Source organism: Crocodylus siamensis, chromosome 2 (genome assembly GCF_052110815.1).
Source record: "Crocodylus siamensis isolate JL-2025a chromosome 2, ASM5211081v1, whole genome shotgun sequence".
Classification (NCBI taxonomy): Eukaryota; Metazoa; Chordata; order Crocodylia; family Crocodylidae; genus Crocodylus; species Crocodylus siamensis.
In genome coordinates this window covers 229,906,639-229,930,223 of record NC_143396.1, presented here as the reverse complement: position 1 = coordinate 229,930,223, position 23,585 = coordinate 229,906,639, and the positions used below count along the sequence as shown (strand labels likewise).

The 23,585-nt window shown below is 42.2% G+C and overlaps 1 protein-coding gene across 2 annotated transcripts in view; it reads right to left on the bottom strand.

Annotated features, from left to right (window-relative positions):
- Window positions 1-23,585, bottom strand: part of ZNF106 (zinc finger protein 106) — a 65,166-nt gene that overhangs the window by 33,920 nt on the left and 7,661 nt on the right. For both annotated transcript variants that reach the window (XM_090033347.1, XM_090033346.1), the window contains exons 2-4: window positions 20,927-21,012; window positions 19,596-19,657; window positions 11,662-11,859 (exon numbers count right to left, since the gene is read on the bottom strand). In XM_090033347.1, the coding sequence (XP_089889473.1) occupies window positions 11,662-11,859; window positions 19,596-19,657; window positions 20,927-20,980 (314 nt within the window). In that variant the 5' untranslated portion in view covers window positions 20,981-21,012. The remainder of the gene's footprint in view (window positions 1-11,661; window positions 11,860-19,595; window positions 19,658-20,926; window positions 21,013-23,585) is intronic.

Sequence of the window (23,585 nt, the reverse complement as noted above, 5' to 3'; positions counted from 1 at the left end):
AGGGAAGTCTAAGAGCAAAGGAGAAAAAACACTTCATTTCAGTTTGCTAATGATTGGACTGTAGAAGTTATGAGCAAAGCAGAAGTGACTCTGCGTTGTATATCCTCCCTTTCCCTCCCACATACCTCCTAAAGCATTATTGAGGCATTTGAAAACACCATGTTAGGGAAGAAAAACTGAATTAATGAAGGATTGACCTGAAAGGGTATCTATCTATTAGGTGCTATATATTACTAATCCTGATGAACTGATAAAGAACAGAAGAAAAACTAGATTAATAGCTTTAATCAAGACTAATTGTTGGAGAAAGAACGCAACATAGTGATTTCTAGAACTTTTAAAAGGATATTTAGGGATTAAAGATGAATGCAAACTTTAGTTCAAACATAAGAAACTAACAATTTTTCTAGTTTGGGCCATATAGCAAACTGCCCATGATATTTTGCAATTGCTACAGAAAGGTTTTTTCTCAAGCATATATCTATTGCTCTTTGCATAATATTCAAGCTTGGCAGGAAGTTAAAAATACAGTGAAGAGTAAACAAATATAGTTTGCCTAAGAACTGCAGAGTGAAGGAACAGCTCACTATAAGACTAGCTTATAGACTGTGTTTTTTGTGGTGACAGTGTGCTCATCTAGTCTGTTTTGTAGCCCTGTCTAACTATACGTTTGCAGCTGTGTACGGAGTGGGGCTTGTGCAGCTGACTGAGGTCAGGTGTGAACCAGGCAGGCTCAGGCCTAGAAGGTTAATAAAAGGCAGCCTCTTGCAAACGTAAGAGAAACAAAATGGACTGCAGGACTATCTAAAGAGGGAGCTGTTGTGATCACTGTTTGTTAAGTGGCCATGTTCGCCAATCAGAAAAAGTTACACAGAGTTCTGTAACAGTTGCTAGGCAGACCATAGTTGTTTTTCTGCCATCAATGTAAGAGATAAGCGGTAGCTAGAACTTTCTACAAGGCAGAGTCCAGCGTCAGTCAGTCAGTCCCATGGGCCTATTGAAAGGTGCCTCATGCAATCACACCACTGCACGTCACCTAAGCTATAAAAAGGAGCCTGCACCCGATCGTCAGGGTCCTTTCTGCGTCCAACGGACTCGGAACGATTCACGGCAGATTAATACGGACACGGCTCGGCCTTCGGAGCAGCCAACCGAAGGAGGACGCAGAGACCTGCCTGATCCTGGTGACCTGAAACCCCAGAAAACACTCACCAGCCAGGTTCATCGGTCTCACGCACCATTAGGGCGCGTGAGGCGTGGTGAGTTCTAGCCGCTGTGCGGCTACGTTGATAGTCATTAATAAAAGCTACCAAGCCTGTTCACCATTCTCCCGCCTATTTGTGATCTGTCGTAAGCGTGACCAAGGAAAGATCCTGCAACATGGCGTCACGAACAGGATGGTCGGCTGCAGATCATGATAGGGACGACAAGTCACGGTGTCAGGTTTGTCCTTGGGCATCTGGCCATCGGACGACCAGAAGCTCTGATGAACTGTGCGGTCATTTACAGTTTCACCAGGCCCCCAGCCACGTGGATAACGATGGCACCCAGCCATTCTGTGTGTGGCATCAGTCCGAACCCCGGCGCCCCGGGAAGTTCGCTTAACGGGCCGAGCACTAGGGGGTGTGCTGAGGGACTCAAGTGTGTTATTCGCTGTCCCGTCAAACCAAGATGCCCCTGATGCTTGTGTAGTGATAGCCAAAGAGCTTCCCTCGGGTGACCAGCAAGATACTGACCCCTCTCAGGATTGGGACGCTTTCACGAAAAAGATAGTGGCTCTGACAGGCGAGAAGCGCTGTACAGAGGGGGTGAACCTTTCGCAGTTTGTTATCCCCAGCGGCGCAAGTCACTGGAGGTTACGGGGAGTCTTCACCGCTGTTGGGACAATAAACGATAAGAAAAAGGGGAAGAAAGCGGAGTGCTTGCGTGTGTGTTTAGAGGGTTTTGTGGCCACGCTTGGGCGCCTTAATGATTATGAAATGGCGCTGATCACCATCAGCTGCGCAGCGGGAAGAAATGACCCTCCCTCTGGTGGCAGCCATGAGCGCAATGTCTTTGAGCCGTTACCTGCCACAGCAGGCACTGCCTACTACTCTGCCCCTACCACCTTATCCAGAAGGAAAGGCGCCCGCCTTTGGTGGTGACACCGCTTTACCCGCCCCTCCCTGACCCAGGAGGCAGGGCCCAAGCAACACCTCCTATGGGCACCACTCCACCAACGCCCGGCCCCTTGCCGATCCCTCCACTCCAAGCCCAGCCTGTCGAGATAGTAAAGACTTGGCAAGACGGAGATGGGAATCTCACTACTGAGCGGACCACCCGAGATCGCGACGGTGGCAAGATGAACGAGCTTATTAACAGGACGGCAAGACAAGAAAATGAAACCCCAGCACAGTGGCTCGGACGATTAGTGTTGGAATGTGACCATGAGACACTCAGCCAGCAAGAAGCCAGTCTTGTTACGCATGGAAGTTTCAGCTTGGGACTCCTTCCCGGTTCGACTGTCCTGGAAACAGGCCACGGCGTGTTCTCAGTCTCCCTTTCAGCCTTAGTTGCTGGTGCAGTACATGAAAAGCCACACCAAGTCCACGAGGGACCTCAACCCATTCACGCCCCACATTCGCAGCCATTCGTCAATGCCCTCACAGGAGCTGTTTATCTCTCCTTACCCAAGCGGCGGATCACAGCTTCACGCACGTACCCTCCAAACTCAAAGAGGATGGCAACCGAACTTTAAACCCGGAGACCTCGTATGGGTTGCCTTTCCCGCTCCAACGCCCACCAAATATCCACCCGTGTTCCCAGGCGAGATTATCAAAGCTACAGCCCTAGCCCATACTTACAAGCTTCGTCTGGTCGATTCATCCGATGACCGCGAGCACTTAGTTCATCTCAATTGGTTAAAACCGCGTAGTGATTTATTGAACTAACATCTAATTATTTTACATATCAAGTGACCTTCCAAGATGTTCGGTCGACAAGATAAAAGAGCTGACACTGAACCCCTCCTTCGCCAGACCACCACGCCATTGCCACGAGACCGGCGGGTGTCACCCTTGTCATTTGCAGGATTATGGGAGAGGCTTGTGGGAAGGTCGAAAGAACCAATAGCAGCTGTACACCCATCCCGCCGACAGCAAAAGCTTTGGCTAATTTTTCTGATTTACCTTTCACTATCAGCAGGTATCATTTTGATGTGCGTCTTACAACACGGCATCACCGGACACACGAAGCAGACTCTCATTACATCCCCATCGTCCATCGCAGACAACCTGTTTCTCTGTACCTCGCGAGAGTGGATGCTGCTTACTGGGCACACATCAGGTTCAGTTTGTGGACGTACACCTACCTCTGCTGCAGACAGTCCCTTTCGCATAGCTGTCACCCCTGATAATTACTCGGATTTATTTCTAAGTTTTGTATGTGCATCCCCCCGTAACGAAACCATTCGCTACTTAGCCTGCAACACGAGTTGTTCCATTCAAATCCTCGCTTACACGTGAGAATGGAATGGCACATCCCCAATCAATTGTACTGTACAAGGTATCCCACAGGATTGTTTCAATTTCACCCACGGACCACGCTCCATTGTGCCCGACCCCGACAATGTTACTCTCCCCATTCCCCCACTCCCTCAAACCGTCTTACGAACGGTGAAAATTAAATTTTCCACTCCGGGCACCCCGTGCTATTGGCCAGGATGTCATACTACTCCGTGCACTTTTAGAACCTCCATGGCGAGGAGGTCTTTTGAGGATGCTGAAGTATTTCGCCTATTCCCCGTAAAAGCATTTATAACGATGGGCAGTCACTTTGGTCCACCTGCTCATCGCGCTGCATTCAAACTCATTACCAGACGCTTTAGCCCACATCTAAAATCGTTATTAGCCCTCTTTAACACTAGACACCCCCCACCAATAGCACTGATCCCACCTCCCCACGATACTATGTTCTATTATCAACAAGACGAAAACTCAACCCAAGCCGTTCTGTACAGTCACTTTCCCTATCATTTCAATGTGTGTTGTATTTTGGTCCAAGTCACGCTATGCCCCTATGAGTTTTCCAATGTTACCCACTGGACTGCCCCGCTTACGTTTTCCAGCCATGTCCGGAGCACCCGCAATGTGATCCCCAATGAACAAATTACAGGTGTCATGGGGGAGTTGAAATTCTGGTCTAATATGACTGAAACTGAGCGCAGGAAGTTCACCACTGGGTAGACCCTGTATGGCATGTTTGTTACTGGAGCATCTGCCTCGGCATTGGCCATCCAGCAGCTGCAAACTCTGGAATTGCTAGCCAGACTGGCCAATAGTACGGCGGACGCTTTGGAAGTATTCAACCGGCAGTTGCAGGATACTTCTAAGGTTGCCTTCCAAAACCGCCTTGTGTTGGATTTCATGTTGGCCAAAGAAGGTGGGTTCTGCGCAGTGCTTAACCTCACTGTGCCAGACGAGACCTGTTGTCTCGTTATCTATAATGCCTCAGAGCCATCAATCAAATCCGAAAGGTAGCTGAGGATACGTGTACAATTGTCCAGACCCCCTTTAATTGGCTAGCTGAAACGTTTCAACCCGCATTTAACCTCTGGCTTTCACCATGGTTGGCAAATCTACTAACTCCCCTATTTACCGTTCTAATTGTTGTATTGATAGCATCCTGTTGTGTTGGTTTGATCATTCATTGCATTCGTCGTCAAATTACCTCGGCTATGCAGGTTACCTACTATGAGTGCCTTCCTCAAACGAATGACACTTGCCCCGAAATACAAAGTGTACTGTAATATTGACCTGGTAGCCTAATCAAACCTTGGTTTACTTGATTGAATTTATTCACTTAACTCATTACAGTTGGTATTACGCCGCACCATTCGTTTGTTTGTAACCTCCCTAGCAGAGATCAAACGTGTTAAGTCTGTTTTGGTATTTGTTGTAAGCTTTTTGGTTCACATGGCCAGGGGGGCATGTTGTGATCACTGTTTGTTAAGTGGCCATGTTCGCCAATCAGAAAAAGTTACACAGAGTTCTGTAACAGTTGCTAGGCAGACCATAGTTGTTTTTCTGCCATCAATGTAAGAGATAAGTGGTAGCTAGAACTTTCTACAAGGCGGAGTCCAGCGTCAGTCAGTCAGTGCCATGGGCCTATTGAAAGGTGCCTCACGCAATCGCACCACTGCACGTCACCTAAGCTATAAAAAGGAGCCTGCACCCGATCGTCAGGGTCCTTTCTGCGTCCAACGGACTCGGAACGATTCACGGCAGATTAATACGGACACGGCTCGGCCTTCGGAGCAGCCAACCGAAGGAGGACGCAGAGACCCGCCTGATCCCGGTGACCTGAAACCCCAGAAACCACTCACCAGCCAGGTTCATCAGTCTCGCGCACCATTAGGGCGCGTGAGGCGTGGTGAGTTCTAGCCGCTGTGCGGCTACGTTGATAGTCATTAATAAAAGCTACCAAGCCTGTTCACCGTTTTCCCGCCTATTCGTGATCTGTTGTAAGCCCGACCAAGGAAAGATCCTGCAACAGGAGCCAGAAGTAAACAGGAGGTTGTGTTTTTTCTTTTTTCCCTTCTCACTGCCCATATGCCAAGGAGTAAGGGGACAAAATAGATAATAAATTGGCAATTGTCATTTGCATGAGACACACCATGTTTACATTCTTCCCTGAGAGACAACATGACTTCATCTGCACCAGCTACAAGCTGTTGTCAATCTTAGAGGAAAAGGTTCAAGGGCTGGAAGTACAAATATCTCTGCTGTACAGTATCAGAGGAAAATATAAAGGACTTCCTCAATCAGAAGCATGAGAAACTGGTGCAGGAGCTGTAAAAGAACAAAGAGAAGCAGCAGCGTGTTACTGCCATACGAAAGAGCCCCCAGAATCCACAATGCAAATTCAGGCAAGCAGCCACTTTCAGATGCTCTACATTGGAACAGCTGGAGAATAGGCAGCAGAGGAGAAACTGATGGCAAAAATGAAACAGACTCTGTAGACCAGAAGGCAAGAAATGAATCGACTTGGGGAGGGAGGTTCCAGGACCACCCCACCAAGAAGGTGGCTGGTGATTGTGGACTCTGTCCTGAGGAGGATGGAGGCACCAATTTGTCAACTAGATCTTGAACTTTATGAGTTGTGCTTCTTGGAGCCTGTATTCAAGATATTGGTAAGCAACTGCTGGGGGCCATCTGTCCCTCAGACCACTATTCATTACTGCTTGTCCTGGCAGTATCAATAGTACCTACATGGACAAGCAGAAACAGGTAGTGGATTCTTTGGTAACAGGCAGATATCATGGATAAGAGGCTTGCTATTAAGATGTGATCAGACCTCTTGACAGCAAACCAAATGAAAAGTGGTGAAATGAAAACTGGTTGATGAAAACAAGAAAAAGCATTTCTGGGTATTGTCTGCCTAGCTTAAGGAAAACTAAACTAGGTTCTAGGGGAGTTGGTGAACAAAACCTTACAGCCATTCAACTCAAAGGTAAGAGAACTTGGAGAAGAAGCCTAATTCCAGAGAAGGGCAGAAGGTGGAGGGAAAAAAGGTGCAGGAGGAAAACAAGTAAATCAACATTTAAAACTTACCAGTAGTGCCCGTTTGGCCTTGTGGGCCAGATGAGTGGTGTGAAGTCAATCTGTGTGCTGCATTAGGCCCACTAGCTTGGCCCAGCTCAGACTCATGTGTGCCCAATCAGGCCCATCCCCCCAACCATGTTACCTGGCCCCTGGGGTTTGGAAATTGGGGGGGAGGCCCCGTAACAGTGCTAACTGCCCCCAGTCCATCACTGTCAAATTTCCATACCCCTGAGGAGCCCCACAGGAATGGTCCCATGGGCAGACAGACTGAAAGGACAGCTGCCAGTTTCTTAGAATTGTAGCAATGTTGTACAATCCCTCACAAGACACTTCATGGGCTGATATAGAAAGTAATGCATTTGTAATACCTTGCTTAAAGTCAGTGGTCCTAGATGATCTGTCACCCTATACTCCTATTATAAATTAAAAGCTTATGAATGAAGTCAATGTCAGCTCTAAGACAGTTAAAGGAAAATAAGGTAAACGGCATAATTATTTTGCAATACAAATATTTATTTTCAACTCAAACAGTGTATATGCAACAAACCCATATGTGAAGTTCAGATATTTTTCAATACAATCTAAACACAAAATCTATTTTACTCATTTGGCAACTGAGACTGAAAGGACACACTTTGATTTTATTCTCAGCTAAGGCTATTTTATTCAAAGCCTCTCTCTCTCAATGAACCCTGCACTAAAAAAAAAAGTCCCCACAGCTACATAAACTAAAACCTAAAGATTTCAGTACTGAACACTCAGAAGCTAGTGTGAAGCTGTGTTCAGTTCTATTGTCCTCGTATCTGTATGTGTTAAAGTATTAGATGCAACTTTGATATATCTCTATATCACAGCCAATGTTGTTTTAGAAAGGTAGTGATTAATTCCAGCAACCCTCAACTGTTCACACTTAGAAAAGACAATAGCTGAGAATTAGCATTTATTTGACAAGAGTTATTTGCTTTTATATAGTCCCTACCAGACAAGGATGAATTTATACTTTAAAGAAGAAACACCAAAATACAGGGAGAAATTTCCCACTGAGGGGAAATGACAAGACGGACAGATACTGGATTAGTAAATCACCATAGCTGAAAAAATGCATATATGCTCCTGGACTTAATTGGATAAGGAAGGATTTATGATCTGGTAAACATGTACCTTTAGGGGACTGGGCAGGGATAGGACATGACACAGGGGCATCATTAAGTTACTGGCATAGTGCGAGTCTCCCTAGAAATGAAGCAGTGACGTAAGTTAATGGCCAGATAAACAACTGTATTTAAGTCTGCTGCAAGGGCACACTGTTTGGTCATCAGTTTTTCCCAGACAGGTAAATGCTGGAGGCCCCCAGCTAGTGAGCTGGGTAGAGACCATGTCCTTGGATTTAAGGTACAGGGTAAGAACAATTATTCTTTGGTTTGTTTACTCTTGTATTTGTCTGTATTTCAACATATGGTTACTGATTTCTTATGCTAGGTCTTATTTATTTCTTATATTTGTTCTTTGTTATCCCTTTTAACCCACTTATTGTCAATGATACTTGTGAACCCAGGATATCTGACCAATACAGGGCTTGCTGTTCCCATGGGAAAGGGGATCCATTTTTTCCGAGAACTTGACCAGACAAAGATGTGATCCGTCTTGCTGGCAAAACCCTGAGTGAGAGCGGTAGGGCTGAAACACCACAGGCCAAGGAGTTGGCTTCTGGTGCATTTCAGCTGGTTCTCAGTGGTCAAGCAGCAGACAGTAAAGACTGATTTGGGGCAGAAGGGAACACCAAAGTATGGAAGCACCCTGGGAGCGCATCTCAAGGATACACCCAGGCCACACCTGGGGCCAGGGCATTATCACACAATGATTTTAAGGAAGTCCTTAAAACATTCACCATGTTTACTTGAATCTAAGAAAAGGTTTTCTTCCCCATTCAAATTGGGAGGGGTGGAAAGAAAAAGCCCATCATCTTTGATTCAAATACAACGGGGGGGAGGGGTGGGGGGAGGATGGGACACGACAGGCAGCTGCTGTGGCTTCGATTCCAAAGCTCCATGCCTGAACCGCAGCCAGAGTCAGCTGCTGCTCTGCGGCTGGGCAGGGGCCAGAGCTTCCATGTGCTCTGTGCCCCAGGAGGAATGGAACCAGAACTGTATGTGACAGCAACGGGTAAGGGGCACAGAGGATGCAGGAACTGGCAGAAGCTGCAGGAGGCAGTGAGGGGGGAAACAGAGGCTGCAGAAGAACAGGGGCTAAGGCACCACAGGGTGCCTTAGGCAGGCACAGGGAGGGCATGCTGCCCTCCCCTCCCCAGGCATACCTCCATGCCGCTGGTTTCCCTATTACAACAGTAGGGAGAACAAATTTAATATGATCCTTCAATAATCAGATTCTCTACATGGGAAATTATAACAAATTTATAGTTTTCCATATGTAGAATCTAATTATTGAGAGATTGTCTTGAATTCAAAGTAGCCTTGGATTCAGGTAAACGCAGTGCATAGATTATCACAAATTGTACCCCAAAATGTATTTTTATTATATGGTTCCCATATATGTTTTTGATACAGTTTTGTGGCTATGTTACTGAAAGAAAAATTAAACAAAAGGAAAAAGAAGGACCTGGAGCATTATAGATTGATCCATCTTACTTCAACACCTGGGAAATCACTGGAACAATTTACAAAATAAATTAATTTGTAAACATCTGGAGGAAGAAAGACAAATCACAAGCAGCCACCATGGGTTTGTTAAGAACAAGTCAAGTCAAATCAATCTGACCTCCTTTTTTGACAAAGTAACTAGTTGGGTAGATGAAGGGAATGCAGTGAACAGTATATTCTCACAGGTAAATTGGGGGAATCTGCTCTGGATAAAATTACTACAAGATGGACACATAATTGGCCCAAAAGTCATATACAACAGGTAATTATAAATTGACTATTATTATATCTCTATTAAACAGAATGGGTAGAGGCTCTGAGTAGAGCTACACAGGGGTCTGTCTTTGCTTTAGTTCTAGTTAATAAGCTTACTAATGATTTGGATGCCAGAACAGGGAACCTCCTGATCAAGTCTGCAGAGGATACAAAACTAGGCAGAATTGCAAACACTTTGAAGGATAGGAGTAGAATTCAGAAGAATCTTGACAGTTTAGGAAGCTGAGTGAGGGACGAAAGTATGAAATTCAATGCAGACAAATGTAAGGTATTATACACAGAGCAGAATAATCAAAAGCAAAAATTCAAAATGCGAAATAACCAGATGGATAGAAGCTTTGCTAAGGCATTTGGGTTTCTGTGTGAAGCAGTTGCAGGGGAAAAAACAGCAAATGAAGTTTTGGGTTACATCAGCAAAACTAATAGGTGTAAAACATGGTGGTGCAAGTCTAGTCAGCACTGGTCAGGCCTCATTTGGAGTAGTGTGTGCAGTTTTGGGCTTCATACTTTAAGCAGGATGTTGAAAAGTAAAAGATGGTCCAGACATGGGCAACAAATGAAAGAAGGGGTTGGATAGCAAGCCATATGGGGAAAGGTTGAAAGAATCAGACGTGTTTAGCTTGGTGTAAAGGCGTTTAATAAAGGGACATGCAGCAGTTTTTCAAATATTTGAAAGGCTGCCATAAAGGAAAGAGAACAACAGTTCCCCATTCCTACAGAGGACAGGGTACAAAGCAATGCCTACATATGGGAGCAAAGTAGATTTAGATCAGATCTTAACAAAAAAACCCTTCCTTACTAGAATAATAAAGCAATGGAATAAATTGTCCAGGGAAGTTGCAGAAGCTCCTTCACTGGATGGTTTTCAAGAGAAGGCTGAATAAGCATTGGACTGGGATGATTTAGAAGTAGCACTCCTGCTTTTGTGTAGGTTAGAGCAGACAACCCTTAAGATCCCTTCCAACTCTACAATACTTGGTGAATCTATTCTATCACATACGCATTGAGGGTTAAATACTGGCAGCTGAGTAGGGTCAGGAAGTTCAATACTAAAGCTACTTATCCTGTAAGAACAGAGTATGAATGAAAGAATCTTTGATAGAAGATTAGAGAGACTTTCTTGACTTTAGAGAAAATGGATTTTATAAGTTACTGGAAGGACAGACCAGAGAATGTTCATACCTCAGCATCTGCTTACATAATACTTGGTTGTCAACAGACTGAACTTCATATTATTTCTCTATTATCTTCAAATAACTAAGATTTTTCTAAGAGCCCTATAATTGACCTCAACCTACTACAGAATAGATCTGAAATAATCATAAGCTTCCAGAGTAAAAGAAAATGAGTTTTAGAGCAGGAAATCATAGGAATGTTGCCTCACTGATACTATCTCCAAATAAAAAACTGATACGGGTGGGAGGGACCAATTCTAACATGTTAACAGTGTGTACTCAAATGCAGGCCAAATGTGGAAGCAGAAATCTTAGGCTTTATGCAGTATTACTTTTCCATGTGAGCAGCTAAAGTTATCTTTAACTAATGTTAAGCAAACAAAAAACTTAATTCAAGATTCAATACATTCACAATGACATTAAGACAGTCATCCAAAACGATTCTGCTTCATTTTAGGATTAATAAATCAGTACTCTCCAACTGATGACCTGTGGGAAACAAAGCCCTCGAACAATTAACATACAGCCTGCTGGCTCCTGGCATGTCTACCACTGCCCCCACTCCCACCATTGCTTCTGCCATGGCAAATGGGTTCTTTAGGCACGGCCCCATTCCCACCTCTTCCAGCTTCAGTGATGCAGCAGAAGGAGGATGGGATGCCCAAGCAGCACATGCAGTGGAGGAAGGGGCCAGGCTGTTCACACCATATGCAAGGAAGGCAGGAGCCTAGGCTTAATCTTCCAAAGACAATGGTTAACTCTAATTACGAGAGCATGTTGGAGGAAATATTTGCATTTGTACACTGCAGTTATATCTTATGAATTGTTCTCTTAAATACTCTTATGATGAGCATATTGATTGCACACATACTGCACTCCATAAACACTTGCCCCTCAGTTAAATTTCTCCATAACCAGAGCAGTGGTTAAAGTAATTCTACCAGACAACATCTAAGACAGAAGGAAACTCACCGGTTCTGTTCTTTCCGTTGCTTGATTAATTGAATTAGTTCCTTGTCAAAGTATTCTCCTTCATCTTCTTCTTTCCCTTCTTCTTTCCTGTCATAGGTGTAGACATTGTCTTTGTGTAGCTGGCTGGAGATGTGCTTGGCATAAGCTGATAAGCCCACCACTGTCACCCTGCACACACGACACTCATGGTTGCTGTCCCTGGGGAAAAAGGCAGAGGGTGGACTTTCAATTCTGCCCACAGGCATGACAGACAACTCAGATCTTACTGTGTTTCCTCTGAATATGCCAGTTTCCTTATCAATTGCTTCTTCAATGAAGCACTAAAATTTTGCGAGATGCATTAAAATTATTTGATTTTTCATTCTCTCTTTCAAAGAAACTTTTAGCCTTTTGGATGGTCAATTTTAAAAGATTCTTTTCCAACAATCAAGAGGTAAAAATCTTGGGACTAAAGCAGCATAAATTAGGACAGGGGATTCTTCTTGAATTGTTGTACTCAAAACCTTTTCAGAGGAAACATAATGAGAGCGGAGGCAGAGTGAAGGGCCTCAGAGCTAGCAAAAGCTGCTCTGAAGCACATCCATGGTGCCAGCTGCACTAGGGAAGCCTGGTGACAGCTTCTAGATTTAATCTCTGCCTCAAGCCTTGCCCCACTGAAATCTAACAGAAAGAGGAGGGAGTACATTGCTGCAACCAATCCTATCATAGTGTAACCTAAACTGGGACAGCTGAGACCTCTGCCTGGAATGCTAAGACTCCACAGTAGAGCAAATGATGGCAGGGCGTCTTCAGTTCACTGTACTTTATTTGGTTCAAATGTGCATGAGGTCTGTTTTCTGCTTTAGAAGGCTTATCTTAAAAAATACATAATTATTTCAGGTGGAGGAAGCTGACAGCTGAATCAGGCAAATGTTTTTACTCATGTTTCAGTGAACGCTGCAGTGTAGCAACTACCAAATACACCCCCAAAACACTCCAAGTCCCCCCTGGCCCGAACACTCCCATATACTGCTATGACCAATCTTTAGATCATTTAAAAAAAAAAGAAGAGAAAACTAGGTCCGCTAGCAAGAAAAGTGAAGGTCATGTAGGAATCCTCCCCCTTCCTCCCCCAAACTCAAACGTGTATGTGTGTAATACACCAAATTAATAGGACCAACTAGGTTATGAGGCTAGGCCTCAAAACTAGCATTGATAATGCTTTTTTGTACCCCCAAATACCTAATTATGAAAGCAGAACTGAATTCTCTTATGACCCAAATGGAGATAAGTGCATGTAGTATGGAATTTAGAGTCAAAAGATAAGGCTAAAAACCAAAGCCGAAAAACCCATTTAAACAAGTTCTTTGGACAAATGACTTCTTAAGCCTTACCCCACACCAGAAATATGTAATAAGCAGTGTTCTAATGAATTGAACACATCTACTATGTTTTAAAAAACTGAATATGAACATCAGAAGTTCAATACCAGATTATTTGTTTTAAATATTCATATTCCTATACCAATTCCCTTAATTCAAATGATAATAAAAATTCTATCCCATGGATCAAAATAGCACTATGGTGTAAAGTATTTCAGTCAAAGGAAGTAGAGGCCAAAGAATCTTGTTTCTATCTCCACTACTTTCCAAACACAAAACAAATCTAAAAAGAGAAAGAAAAATCTCCCAACCACAAGACTTCAGGGTGGCAGCCTTATTTGAACCTGGCCTAAGTCAGAGTCACCAGCTGGCTTTACAAAAGAAAAAGTCTGTATCTTTTTTTAAAAGGCTTTCAAGTGAAAAAACAGATTAATAGAAAAGCAGGGAAGATTTTTTTATTTTTTTCTATAAATAAAACTGGGACTAATATTAAACACAGTTAGGACACTTAAACAATCAGTCAGTTATTTAAAGGTAAAATTAGTATAAATTTAAGTTAACATACAATGTTCATGTGTTTCCACTTCCAATCATTTTCAGATCAAGTGAGCAGATCACAAGTAAAATTATAATTTCCCTAATACTGGTTTGGGAAACTCAACCTGGCTTGTGTGCGTCAAGCTAAATTCTCTCTTTTGCACCCTTTGCTATCAAGAATAAGGATTATGCAGGACAAATTCTGCTGTGCAATACACGTACTACTACCTCATTATTTTCAGTGGGTTAGCATAGATTTAATCAACACATGGCAAACAATTTTGCAGAGACAACATATGTACACTTAAGCTATGAATTGTCAGTGGGTCTCTTGCTTGAAAAAGTACTGCTTATACGTAATTTCTTGGACAGGAACTATACTTTAAAGACATTTTAGTCAGAAACAACAATCTCCTGGGTACCTAGAATGCATGATACCACTGTAAAGTATTTCAAAATCCTTTGCAAGATTTAAATACAGTGCAAGAACAGTACTGTATTGCTTTTTTGTTACCAACTGGTATGTTAAAACCAACTCTGAGAACTTTCAATTTCTGAACCACCAGTTCCAAAACTGTCTCCTGAAACACTTGACAGACTTAAGAAACAGGTAGGACTTGTATCCAGCCAGATGGTTCCAACTAACAACTTTAACATATATCAAATATTTTCTTCAGACTACCTTTTCATGGAAATGATTGTGCAAGTTACCACTGGAAAGTTATTTAGTCAACAGTAGGACGGTAGGGAGGAGACAATATCATGACAAAATGAGACAAACCCCCATCCACACTATAAGAGAGTTTAAGAATCCTAACCTTTAATTCCTGTTATGAATTTCAGTACATACAACTGATATCACTCCCCCATACAGATGCACTTTTACATTTTTACTTAGAGTTCATAGACCATCTTTCCTTAGAGTATTCTTATCTCATTTCCAATAGTTGTTATGGTATTACTTATAGAACTACATGTCAGACACACATTACACCTACGACTAGTGCTGCCATTTCTTATATTCTAATTTAATATTCTCAGAAACAATGAAGAGCAAGTCTGAGATAAGAGCCATAAGCTCGATGGCTTAACAAGTATCTATCGAGTTGATTATTTTGTCTATTTTGTCCTGAATTTAAGTTTTCACTTAAAAACTGAAGCAGTGGTTTTTAGGACAGAAAGAAGCATTAGTCTTTCAAGCAAAGCAGCACAGGGATAGAATGGAACCATATGAATCCTTCTAGGTTATGGACTCTTTAATGGCAGATCCTGTATCCCAAACACGCAGAATGGAAATAATCTTCTTTAAAGAGCCTGAGAAATCTGCAAAAAAGCTGAAGTTAGACCAATCTCTCTGATAAGTGATAAAATGCCAAAAATAGACCGCCCACCAAGAAAAACCCCACTTCCAAAACTAATGGCCATACTCTTGTTGAGATGCAAAGGCTCAACACGAGTCTCTTAAATCAAGACAGAAAACACGCAGTTTTTTGACTTATTGGCCCAAAGAGATTCCTTATAAAACACCCTGACTTCATTAGACAGCTGAATTACAATCAGGGTCCCACATTCTTAAAGGGAGCAGAATATATTAGACTTTGCCTTGTGCCAAGGAAGCATGCTCAAGCATCAAAGCTTTCACTTAAGAATGTCTAGCCTATACAGTTATGTAAGCAAATTTATGTAAGTTAGCTTTAAAAATGTGACCAGAGTATATGCTGATATGTCTTCTTCAGTCTACAAAAAGTCTGAAAGGTATGAACACTTGTGAAATGTTAATATCTTATTTCTCTGGTGATTTAAAAAAAAGAAGAGATGAAAACTAAAACAACACTTTTGACATTTCATAGCATCAACTTCAGCAAAGATCCCTCTTTCAATATTTTCCTGTTTCACATAATATAATGATTTCAAAAGAATCAAGTTGAAGACTAAAGGAGCTCAATAATGAACTCAAAACAATCCAACCTTCAGCCTGTGTAACTACCAAAATGTTACAAAAGAAGTCTAAATGAAATCTTAGAAAAATCTGCTTAATAAGGTGGATATTTGTTAGTACAAACAAGTTATGCACTTTGAAGTAGTTTATATCCAGTACCTCTCTTCAAACAAATAGCAAGTTAGCTGGGGAATGAAGACTTCAAAATACAGAAGTTACTGAAAGGAGTGATAAATTAGAAGGGAAGTAGTGCCTCCGCAGTTCAAAATACAAAATACAACAACTGGACTTTAAAGCTGCCAACTGCCCCACTTTTATCCCCTAAATCTAATTTCAAACTCAATAATTGCAAAAGGATTCAAAATAACTATCATCTTCAATTATTGTAGAAGACATCCAAAAAAAATAGCCAGAAGACAGGAGGCCTGCAACAACTGCTAATGTTAATGTTGATGACATACTGGTTTCAGAGCAACCCCTTCTCAGCTGTTCAGCCACAGAACAAGTGTCCTCTATTGCTGAGTGAGAAAGATGACAGCAGTACTAAGATACTTTTGAGCTCACGCATTTTATCAGATCTCTCTCAGCCATAAAGACAACAAGGTAAAGTTAAGCAGGAAACTACCAGTAAGGAAGTTTGAAAAAAGCAGCAATGAAAGTTCAGGTCTTGTCTATACTTGTATGGGCCTGTTGACAGAAGTTCTGGCAGCACACAGCAGCCACCACTGACCATGCCCATCTACACCCCAAAGTGCTCCTGGTCATTCCACAGCTGCAACTGTGCCACCAAAGCACAAAGTACATCCTGTAGACTGCTGAAGAAATAGTACTACCTAGCAGAAGACATAGGAGTATCTACACAACTGTCCACTCCCAGATGGCAGCTGAAGCTGTCTTTCACTCTAGAGAGACAGTATGGCTAGCCTGATAGAAAGATTTCCTGATGCCAGAAAGCTATGTGCCCAAAGTTTGGCAAGCAGAATGCTGTAGCATCAGCTAGGCCTAGGCCTCAAAAGGATGATAAGAACAGAACCAAAAAAACGAGAAACAAATGTAGGACGAGACAATGGACCTGAGTGAGAGACAAGAAGTGTGGCTGTGAAGGGGCAAGAGCCATTGTATACTGCACTGTACTCTTTACTGTGGAGCGAGGAAGGAGTAAACAGCTTTCCTTAAAAAGCTACAAAACATCATAGATTCATAGAACTAGGGTTGGAAGGGACCTTGTAAATCATCAGGTCCAACCCCCTGCCCTGGGCAGGAGAGAAAACCGGGCTCAAATGACCCCAGCCAGGTAGATATCAAGCCTCTTCTTAAAGACCCCAAGGTACGAGTAATCACCACCTACTCTCTAACAACTTGTGGCCGTTATTCTTTGTTACCCTGGGGGGTGCTAGGGGGAACAAGGTCTCTCCCAAACCCTGCTGGTCCCCCCTAGTGAGTTTATAGATGGCCACCAGGTCCCCCCTCAGCCTTCTCTTGTGAAGGCTGAACAGGTTAAGGTCCTGTAGTCTCTCTTCGTAGGGTCTGTCCTGCTGTCCCTGGATCATGTGGGTGGCCCTCCTCTGGAGGCTCTCAATGCTGTCCACATCCCTCCTGAAGTGCAGCGCCCAGAACTGAACACAGTACTCCAGCTGTGGCCTGGCCAGTGTCACATAGAGGGGGAGGATCACCTCCTTGGCCCTGCCTGAGATACATCTGTGGATGCATGACAAGGTACTGTTAGTCCTACTGACCGTGACCTCACATTGTCGGCCCATGTTCATCTTGGAGTCAATAATGACTCCAAGAACTCTTTCTGCCACTGTGTTCTCAAGAAGGTAGTTTCTCATCTTATAAGTGTGCTGCTGGTTCCTACTGCCCAAGTGCAGCACCCTGCACTTGTCACTATTGAAATCCATCCTATTTTCATTAGCCCACCCCGTAACCTGTCCAGGTCCTGCTGTAATATGTCCTTCCCTACTAGCATGCCCACCTCATCCCAAATCTTGGTATCATCAGCAAATTTAAACAAGCTGCTTTTCACCCTGTCATCCAAATCACTAATAAAGAAATTGAACAATGTGGGCCCAAGGACTGAGCCCAGGGGGGACTCCACTGCCCACTTCCCTCCAGGTCAAAAAAGACCCGTCCACCACTACCCTCCAAGTACGACCCTTCAGCCAATTTGCAACTCATCTGACTGCATAGGCATCAATGCCCCAGTCACCTAGTTTTTTTTAAATGAGAAGGGTATGGGAGACAGTGTCAAAGACCTTGCTGAAGTCCAGAAAGACTACATCCACCGGGACACCTGCAACTGTCAAGCACATTCTTTGCTCAGCAGAATATCAATTTTGACATCAGAAAATCTATACACCTTGCATGTATTTGTCACCATAAAAACATGGCTTGGAAGCCATTAACATTTAACAATTAAAGGATCATCTGATTTTTGAATTTTTGCTTTCAATACGATTTCAAATAGTGTTCTGAAGCTGGAGGCTTCATAATCTAGTATACAGAACACTGACTAGTCTTAAGGGACCTAGATTCTCTTTCAAGGTCTCTCATCTGTTGTAAAAACCTTAAGCAAGTCTCTTCACCTCTCCTGGCATTTATACACATGTTCTGGGATGAGGAGCAGGGGGACACTTTAATGAGCCCACAGTGTCATGTGTATCAGCATCCCCATGCTGAAAAATATGAGTTTTAGTTAAAGCATCCCACCACCATTTTTCAGCCCAAGTATGCTGATGTATGCGACGCTGGAGCGTGTATAGGAGCCCTCTGCATCTATTCCTACTCCCACCCGACATGCATGTTCTCTTAAAGGTAGGGATTTTTTCTATCCAAATCAACAGCCTTTATACCACCTAGCACAGTGGGACTGAGCTCCCAGTTACCATATTTCACATACTATGTGCGTATCATGGGGATGCATTTCAAATGAAAATGAAGTTATGCATAAATCAGAATGTCTAAATCTAACATAGTGAAGTTTTAAAATACCTTGTTTTGCAGGCTGATTAAGAAAATGTTTACACTGTAGGAGACAGTGGTATATTCCTCTGGTGCAGCTTCTCTAGAGGATTTAGCCCAACAGCATATTATCAAGTTGATTCAGACCATACCTTTCACTCACTCCTAGCAACATTGTAAGGCACTGGGAAAATTAAGTGTGACCTAGACAAACTGCTGAAACAAATTTAGGGACAATGCTATGCTCCTAACAAGGGCTTTTCCTCATAGTCTTTCCTACTAAAAAAAAAAACAAAACGCACATCTCAAAACTAACACATTACACATAGCCCATGCACAAATTTGGTTTCCCCTACATTTGCAAAGACATGAAATAAAACAAACAAACAACAACAAAAGCCACAGGCTGAAGTGTCCAACTGAAACTGAAAGAGACACAACTTAAACTATGTTATTAATGCTCTATCCATTGTGCTTGGTTTCACTCTACCTTCCTAAGATAGTTAACTCTTAAGACACACCTGAAGGACACAATGCAAACTAAGAACATAGTATCTGACAGCCACAATGATGAAAATAAGAACAAGGTAAAATTATTGTTCTCAACAAATCCACAACATGTTTATTGACAAAAGTTGATTTTCCCCCTCCTTCCCTTTCACAAATTGGGGGAGGAGAAATGAGGGTGCAGAGGGGAGGGAACTGAGAACATCCACAGCTTTAGATGCAATATTGGTCTCCTTTAAAGTACTGTTAAAGCTTTTTTTAATACAAAGTCACAAATGTGATGCAGTAACACACTGTTTCTGTCTGATTCTTTAAGAGATCCTACATGGTTGACTTGTAGTCAAAAACTTAAGTTTCCTTTAAATAAAATTTGAAAAGGTTAACAACTGGTTTCACAATCTCACAATCTAAGCAACACCTGGAAAGTGAACAGGCTTATATGGTGAAATAAATTAACTTTTAACATTGTTCCAGTTTCAATACTTCATGCTGATTTCCAGAGATGGTGAAGATGAGCTGCACCCAGATCTTAAAATCTCATTAGCAAGGCACCTAAAAGACCCATTCTGTAAGCAAATAACTAATTTTTCACTTTTTAATTGAGGCAGTTTTCATAATCACTCTCATACCTCCCTTTCAGGTTTTCAAGTTCTCTGTGATGAAGCATGCTTCTCATGTGTTCATTCATCTCCTACAAGGAAGAAAAAAAACATAACTCATAACTAGTCTACAGAGCATCAGCTCTGAAAAGTACTTTCTTGGGAATTATGTAACCTGCTTTGCAGAAGAGTGTACTCTGCTTCAATAGTTTTTGCTTCTGTGGTCACATGTCAGATACAAGAGAAGAGTTACACTCTCTACCCTCTGTCTCAGCCTAAAAGATAGATTTTTAGGATACATATGGAAGGAGATGCAGCACTAGAGGGTGAACACAGGTGCATAATGAATGAGACAAGGGCTTCAATAATTACAAACACTGTGCAGCACAGAGCATTCCATCACTTTCCTCAAATAGCTGTAAACAGTAATATAGTTTAACTATTTCATACAAGCCATAATATGGACAATACTATTAAGCACTCAGAAGTAAGAATATTTATAATTTTAAAAAGATTGCTAGTGCAATCTTAACTATATATTGGTACATGCATTACACCTATAAATTGCATCATTGTTTGCTATTTTGCTCTGCAGGACCTATTCCAGCTTCCACTTCCTGTCCCCATGTAGGGGGTGGGGCAAGGCAGTACAGCAGGGAGGACCAGAAGAATATGACACAGGAAACTGTGTGGTATTGTGCAGTGGGGAAACCTATAGCCTGGAGCTGAGGGTGAGGGTTGGGGTGCCCACACAGTGCAGCACGCTCCAGCAGGAGATGCCCATACAACCTGTGGCCCATGCTAGTGTTGCCCCTGTCTGCTTGGAAGTTGGACAGCCCTAGTTTAGAGCAATCATGATTCTCACGACATCCACACAAACAAAAAGTAGGCAGCTACTGGAGGTGGGAAAAATACTTATTGTTAAGGAGCTGGAAATAACCCAAACCCAGAAATCTGTTCTTTCCCTGGCCTCAGCCAAAGACTTCCTGTGAGAGATGCCACCCCTCAGATCCTCATGTACAAACAAGAATAGCACCTTCCACCATTGCAAAAGCATTATGGGAAAAAAAAAAGATTTGTGCATATTTGTGAGGTACTCTATTATGCCGTAAACACATGTATTAAAAAAATACAAATTCATTTCAAACAGTAAACAAGGTATAGGTATAAGTATACTGTGAATGATGATGTTAATGAGAAAATAAGTTGCCCTGATCTTTGAGCCTTTCATAATGAAGAGGTAACAGTCACGGGGGACAGGTAGGAGTGTGTTTTCTAATACTCTACACAGCAAATAATTTCCACATAAAAATATCAACATCATATATATATATATATAAAAATTTATTTATTTTTTTTACCTTTTTTGAGCTGTACACAATATGACATAACATGCATCTTCGTTGTCGCACCATAATGATTCCTCTGGAAAGATCTTACCCTGTACCTGGAAACAGGAAAGAACATACAAAAGCTTTTTTCCACTAGTCTGACTTTCTTAAAGACATTAAAACAAGTTACTTCACACTAAAATGCTACATATATTAGAATAGTCTCTCTCTCTTTTCCTCTTTAAAAGAATACCTCTCTCTCATATACAGGCCTTAAACTATGCTCCAGATTAATACTTCTTTTTTTACCTAATCACCGCACAACAGAAAGCAGTTTTGTTTCCAAGACAAGGTGCCTGCTCCATAAGCAAGCAGGTAGTGGAAATGGTGAGTTCACCTCACCAAAGAGGAGACCATTATATTCAGTTGAAATGATCACAAAGGATATTTAAGAAATTTGGGAGACAAGTGAAATTAAACCAAATGAAACTGATGAAAATTTGCACCTCGAACACTGAAAGTAGAGTTTTGGTCCTCCATCTCAAAAAGGATCTTAGAACAGGAGTTGGCAACCTAAGGCCAGCAAAGAAGTTGGCTCATGCAGCACAGAGAATCAGCAGCACAGGAGACAAAGTGATATCTACGTAGCAGCTTTAAAACTAGAAAAAGAAAGTTTTTTCACACAATGCGTAATTAATTTGTGGGACTCTGCCCCAAGGTGTTGTGGAGGCTGATTTTGTTCAACACAATTTCAAAGGGACTGGAGAAGTTCATGGAGGAAAGATCCATCAGCCAGTACTGAACATAGTACATAAGGGTATAGTCCATGAATCAGAACTTCCACTGTAACTACAGGCATTCAGAGGTCGAGGGAGGAAAATTCTGTACATGCCCCATTTACCCTCTCCCTCAATAATTGCTCTCTGCCATTGAAAGAGACGCATCTATTTTTTTGTGCCATGACAGTAAACCTAGGCCCACCAAGAACCACAATGCCTGCTCTCCCAACTCCCTTCAATGGCTAGAGGCAGGCCACTAAGGGCATGTCTACACACTGCACTGTCACCATATGGTGTGCTACAGCAACGTAGCCATCGCATGGGTCTACATGCAATCGCCAGCTATGTTGCTGTAGCAGCACGCTCTCCAATATAGCAGCAAAATCTAACCATGTGTCACATGCATGGTGCAGTAACCACCCCATACTATGCCATGCTTTAGGACTTCCAAAAGGAAGTATTAAAGCATGGCATGGTAGTAACGTCACCTTACAGTGATATGCAGCTACACCCTCTGTGTACAACATTATGTCTTGGGACACTGGGCTAGATAAACCTATGGTCTGACCCAGTAAATTGCAGTTCATATGAAAAACAAAAAGTCTTCCAAGACTGACAACATTCAAGTATAAGAAACTTAAAACAAAGCCTGTCAAAGATCAAGGAACCCCAAGAAGCCACAGACAGAAAGACAAAAACATTTATTTCAACACAAAGTACCAAAAAACAGGTACTAGCAGCATACTTGACATTGCTACATAGCAAAGTCTAATGAAGGCATGAAGTGTGTATGTGTGTACACATAGCATTTAGAACAGTGACTCTTAAATCAGGGGCCACAGCACCCTGGAGTGCCTGAAGATCTTTTCAAGAGTGCCCCACGGTGCCACATAGTGCTAGCACTATAAGGTGTGTAATGTAAACATGATTCACAAGATAAACCCAAACATTTAAAATAGGAATCCATAGTGTTTAAAACATTCTGAACTGTTGTGGCCTTTCCAAGTTCTCTACAACAGAGAAACTGCTCTTTTATTTTTTCTATAGTCAAAAAATGAGTGAAAACTAAGAGAAAGTGTTTTCCTGGGGGGGGGGTCTCAAGTCTAATGAGGTTGAGAACCACTGTATTAGATACTTGCATGCCAAATGCTCTTGCCAATATTTGATGTCAAATACCTGACAAATGTGAGGTTTTAGGACCAAGTAGTCTAAGATTATTCAAAAGATCTGCACAAAAAGGAGATTTTTAAAAAACATGAAGCATGAGCATGAAGAAAACTGCTAAAATGTTTTTAACAGGCTCTTCAAACAGAATTCACACTGAAGGTGAAAACAAGTATGAGAAATTTTAACCCCAGTTTTCCATTATGCTATAAAAGATGTGCAAACAGGAGCTCAGAATGGCACACTTTCTTCTACAAAGCAGCTACTGTGAATCCAAGAACAAGGGTTTTTTCACCAATGTAAAAGGCTTCTGTAAGTGTACAAATCCATTCTGCTTCCCCAATATCTTTAAACCAGTACTACTTTGTAATTTAGTAGAGTAATGCCCAGCATGTGTTTAAGATATTGCTTAATATTAGCTGAGTATTCACAGAATTCACCATGCACAAGTGTAAAAGAGCAGTGTGGGACTTGATGGGAACACATAGGTCAGTGGAACATACATGGCTATTAGCATCCATTAGCATGTAACATTAAAATGGCTTTTACCATGTAGAACTAATGTTACACCTGCTTTGGCTAATTAAAACATATAGTAACAATAGATGATTACAGGAAAAGTTTTACTGCCACATCAACTGGGTACTGCTTGTGACAGGGTACTAAAAATACTAAATGAATTGAACTGCTATTGGCTGTTGCTATGAAAAGCAAAAACCAGTTTTGTCTCTGCAGAGAGCATGTGA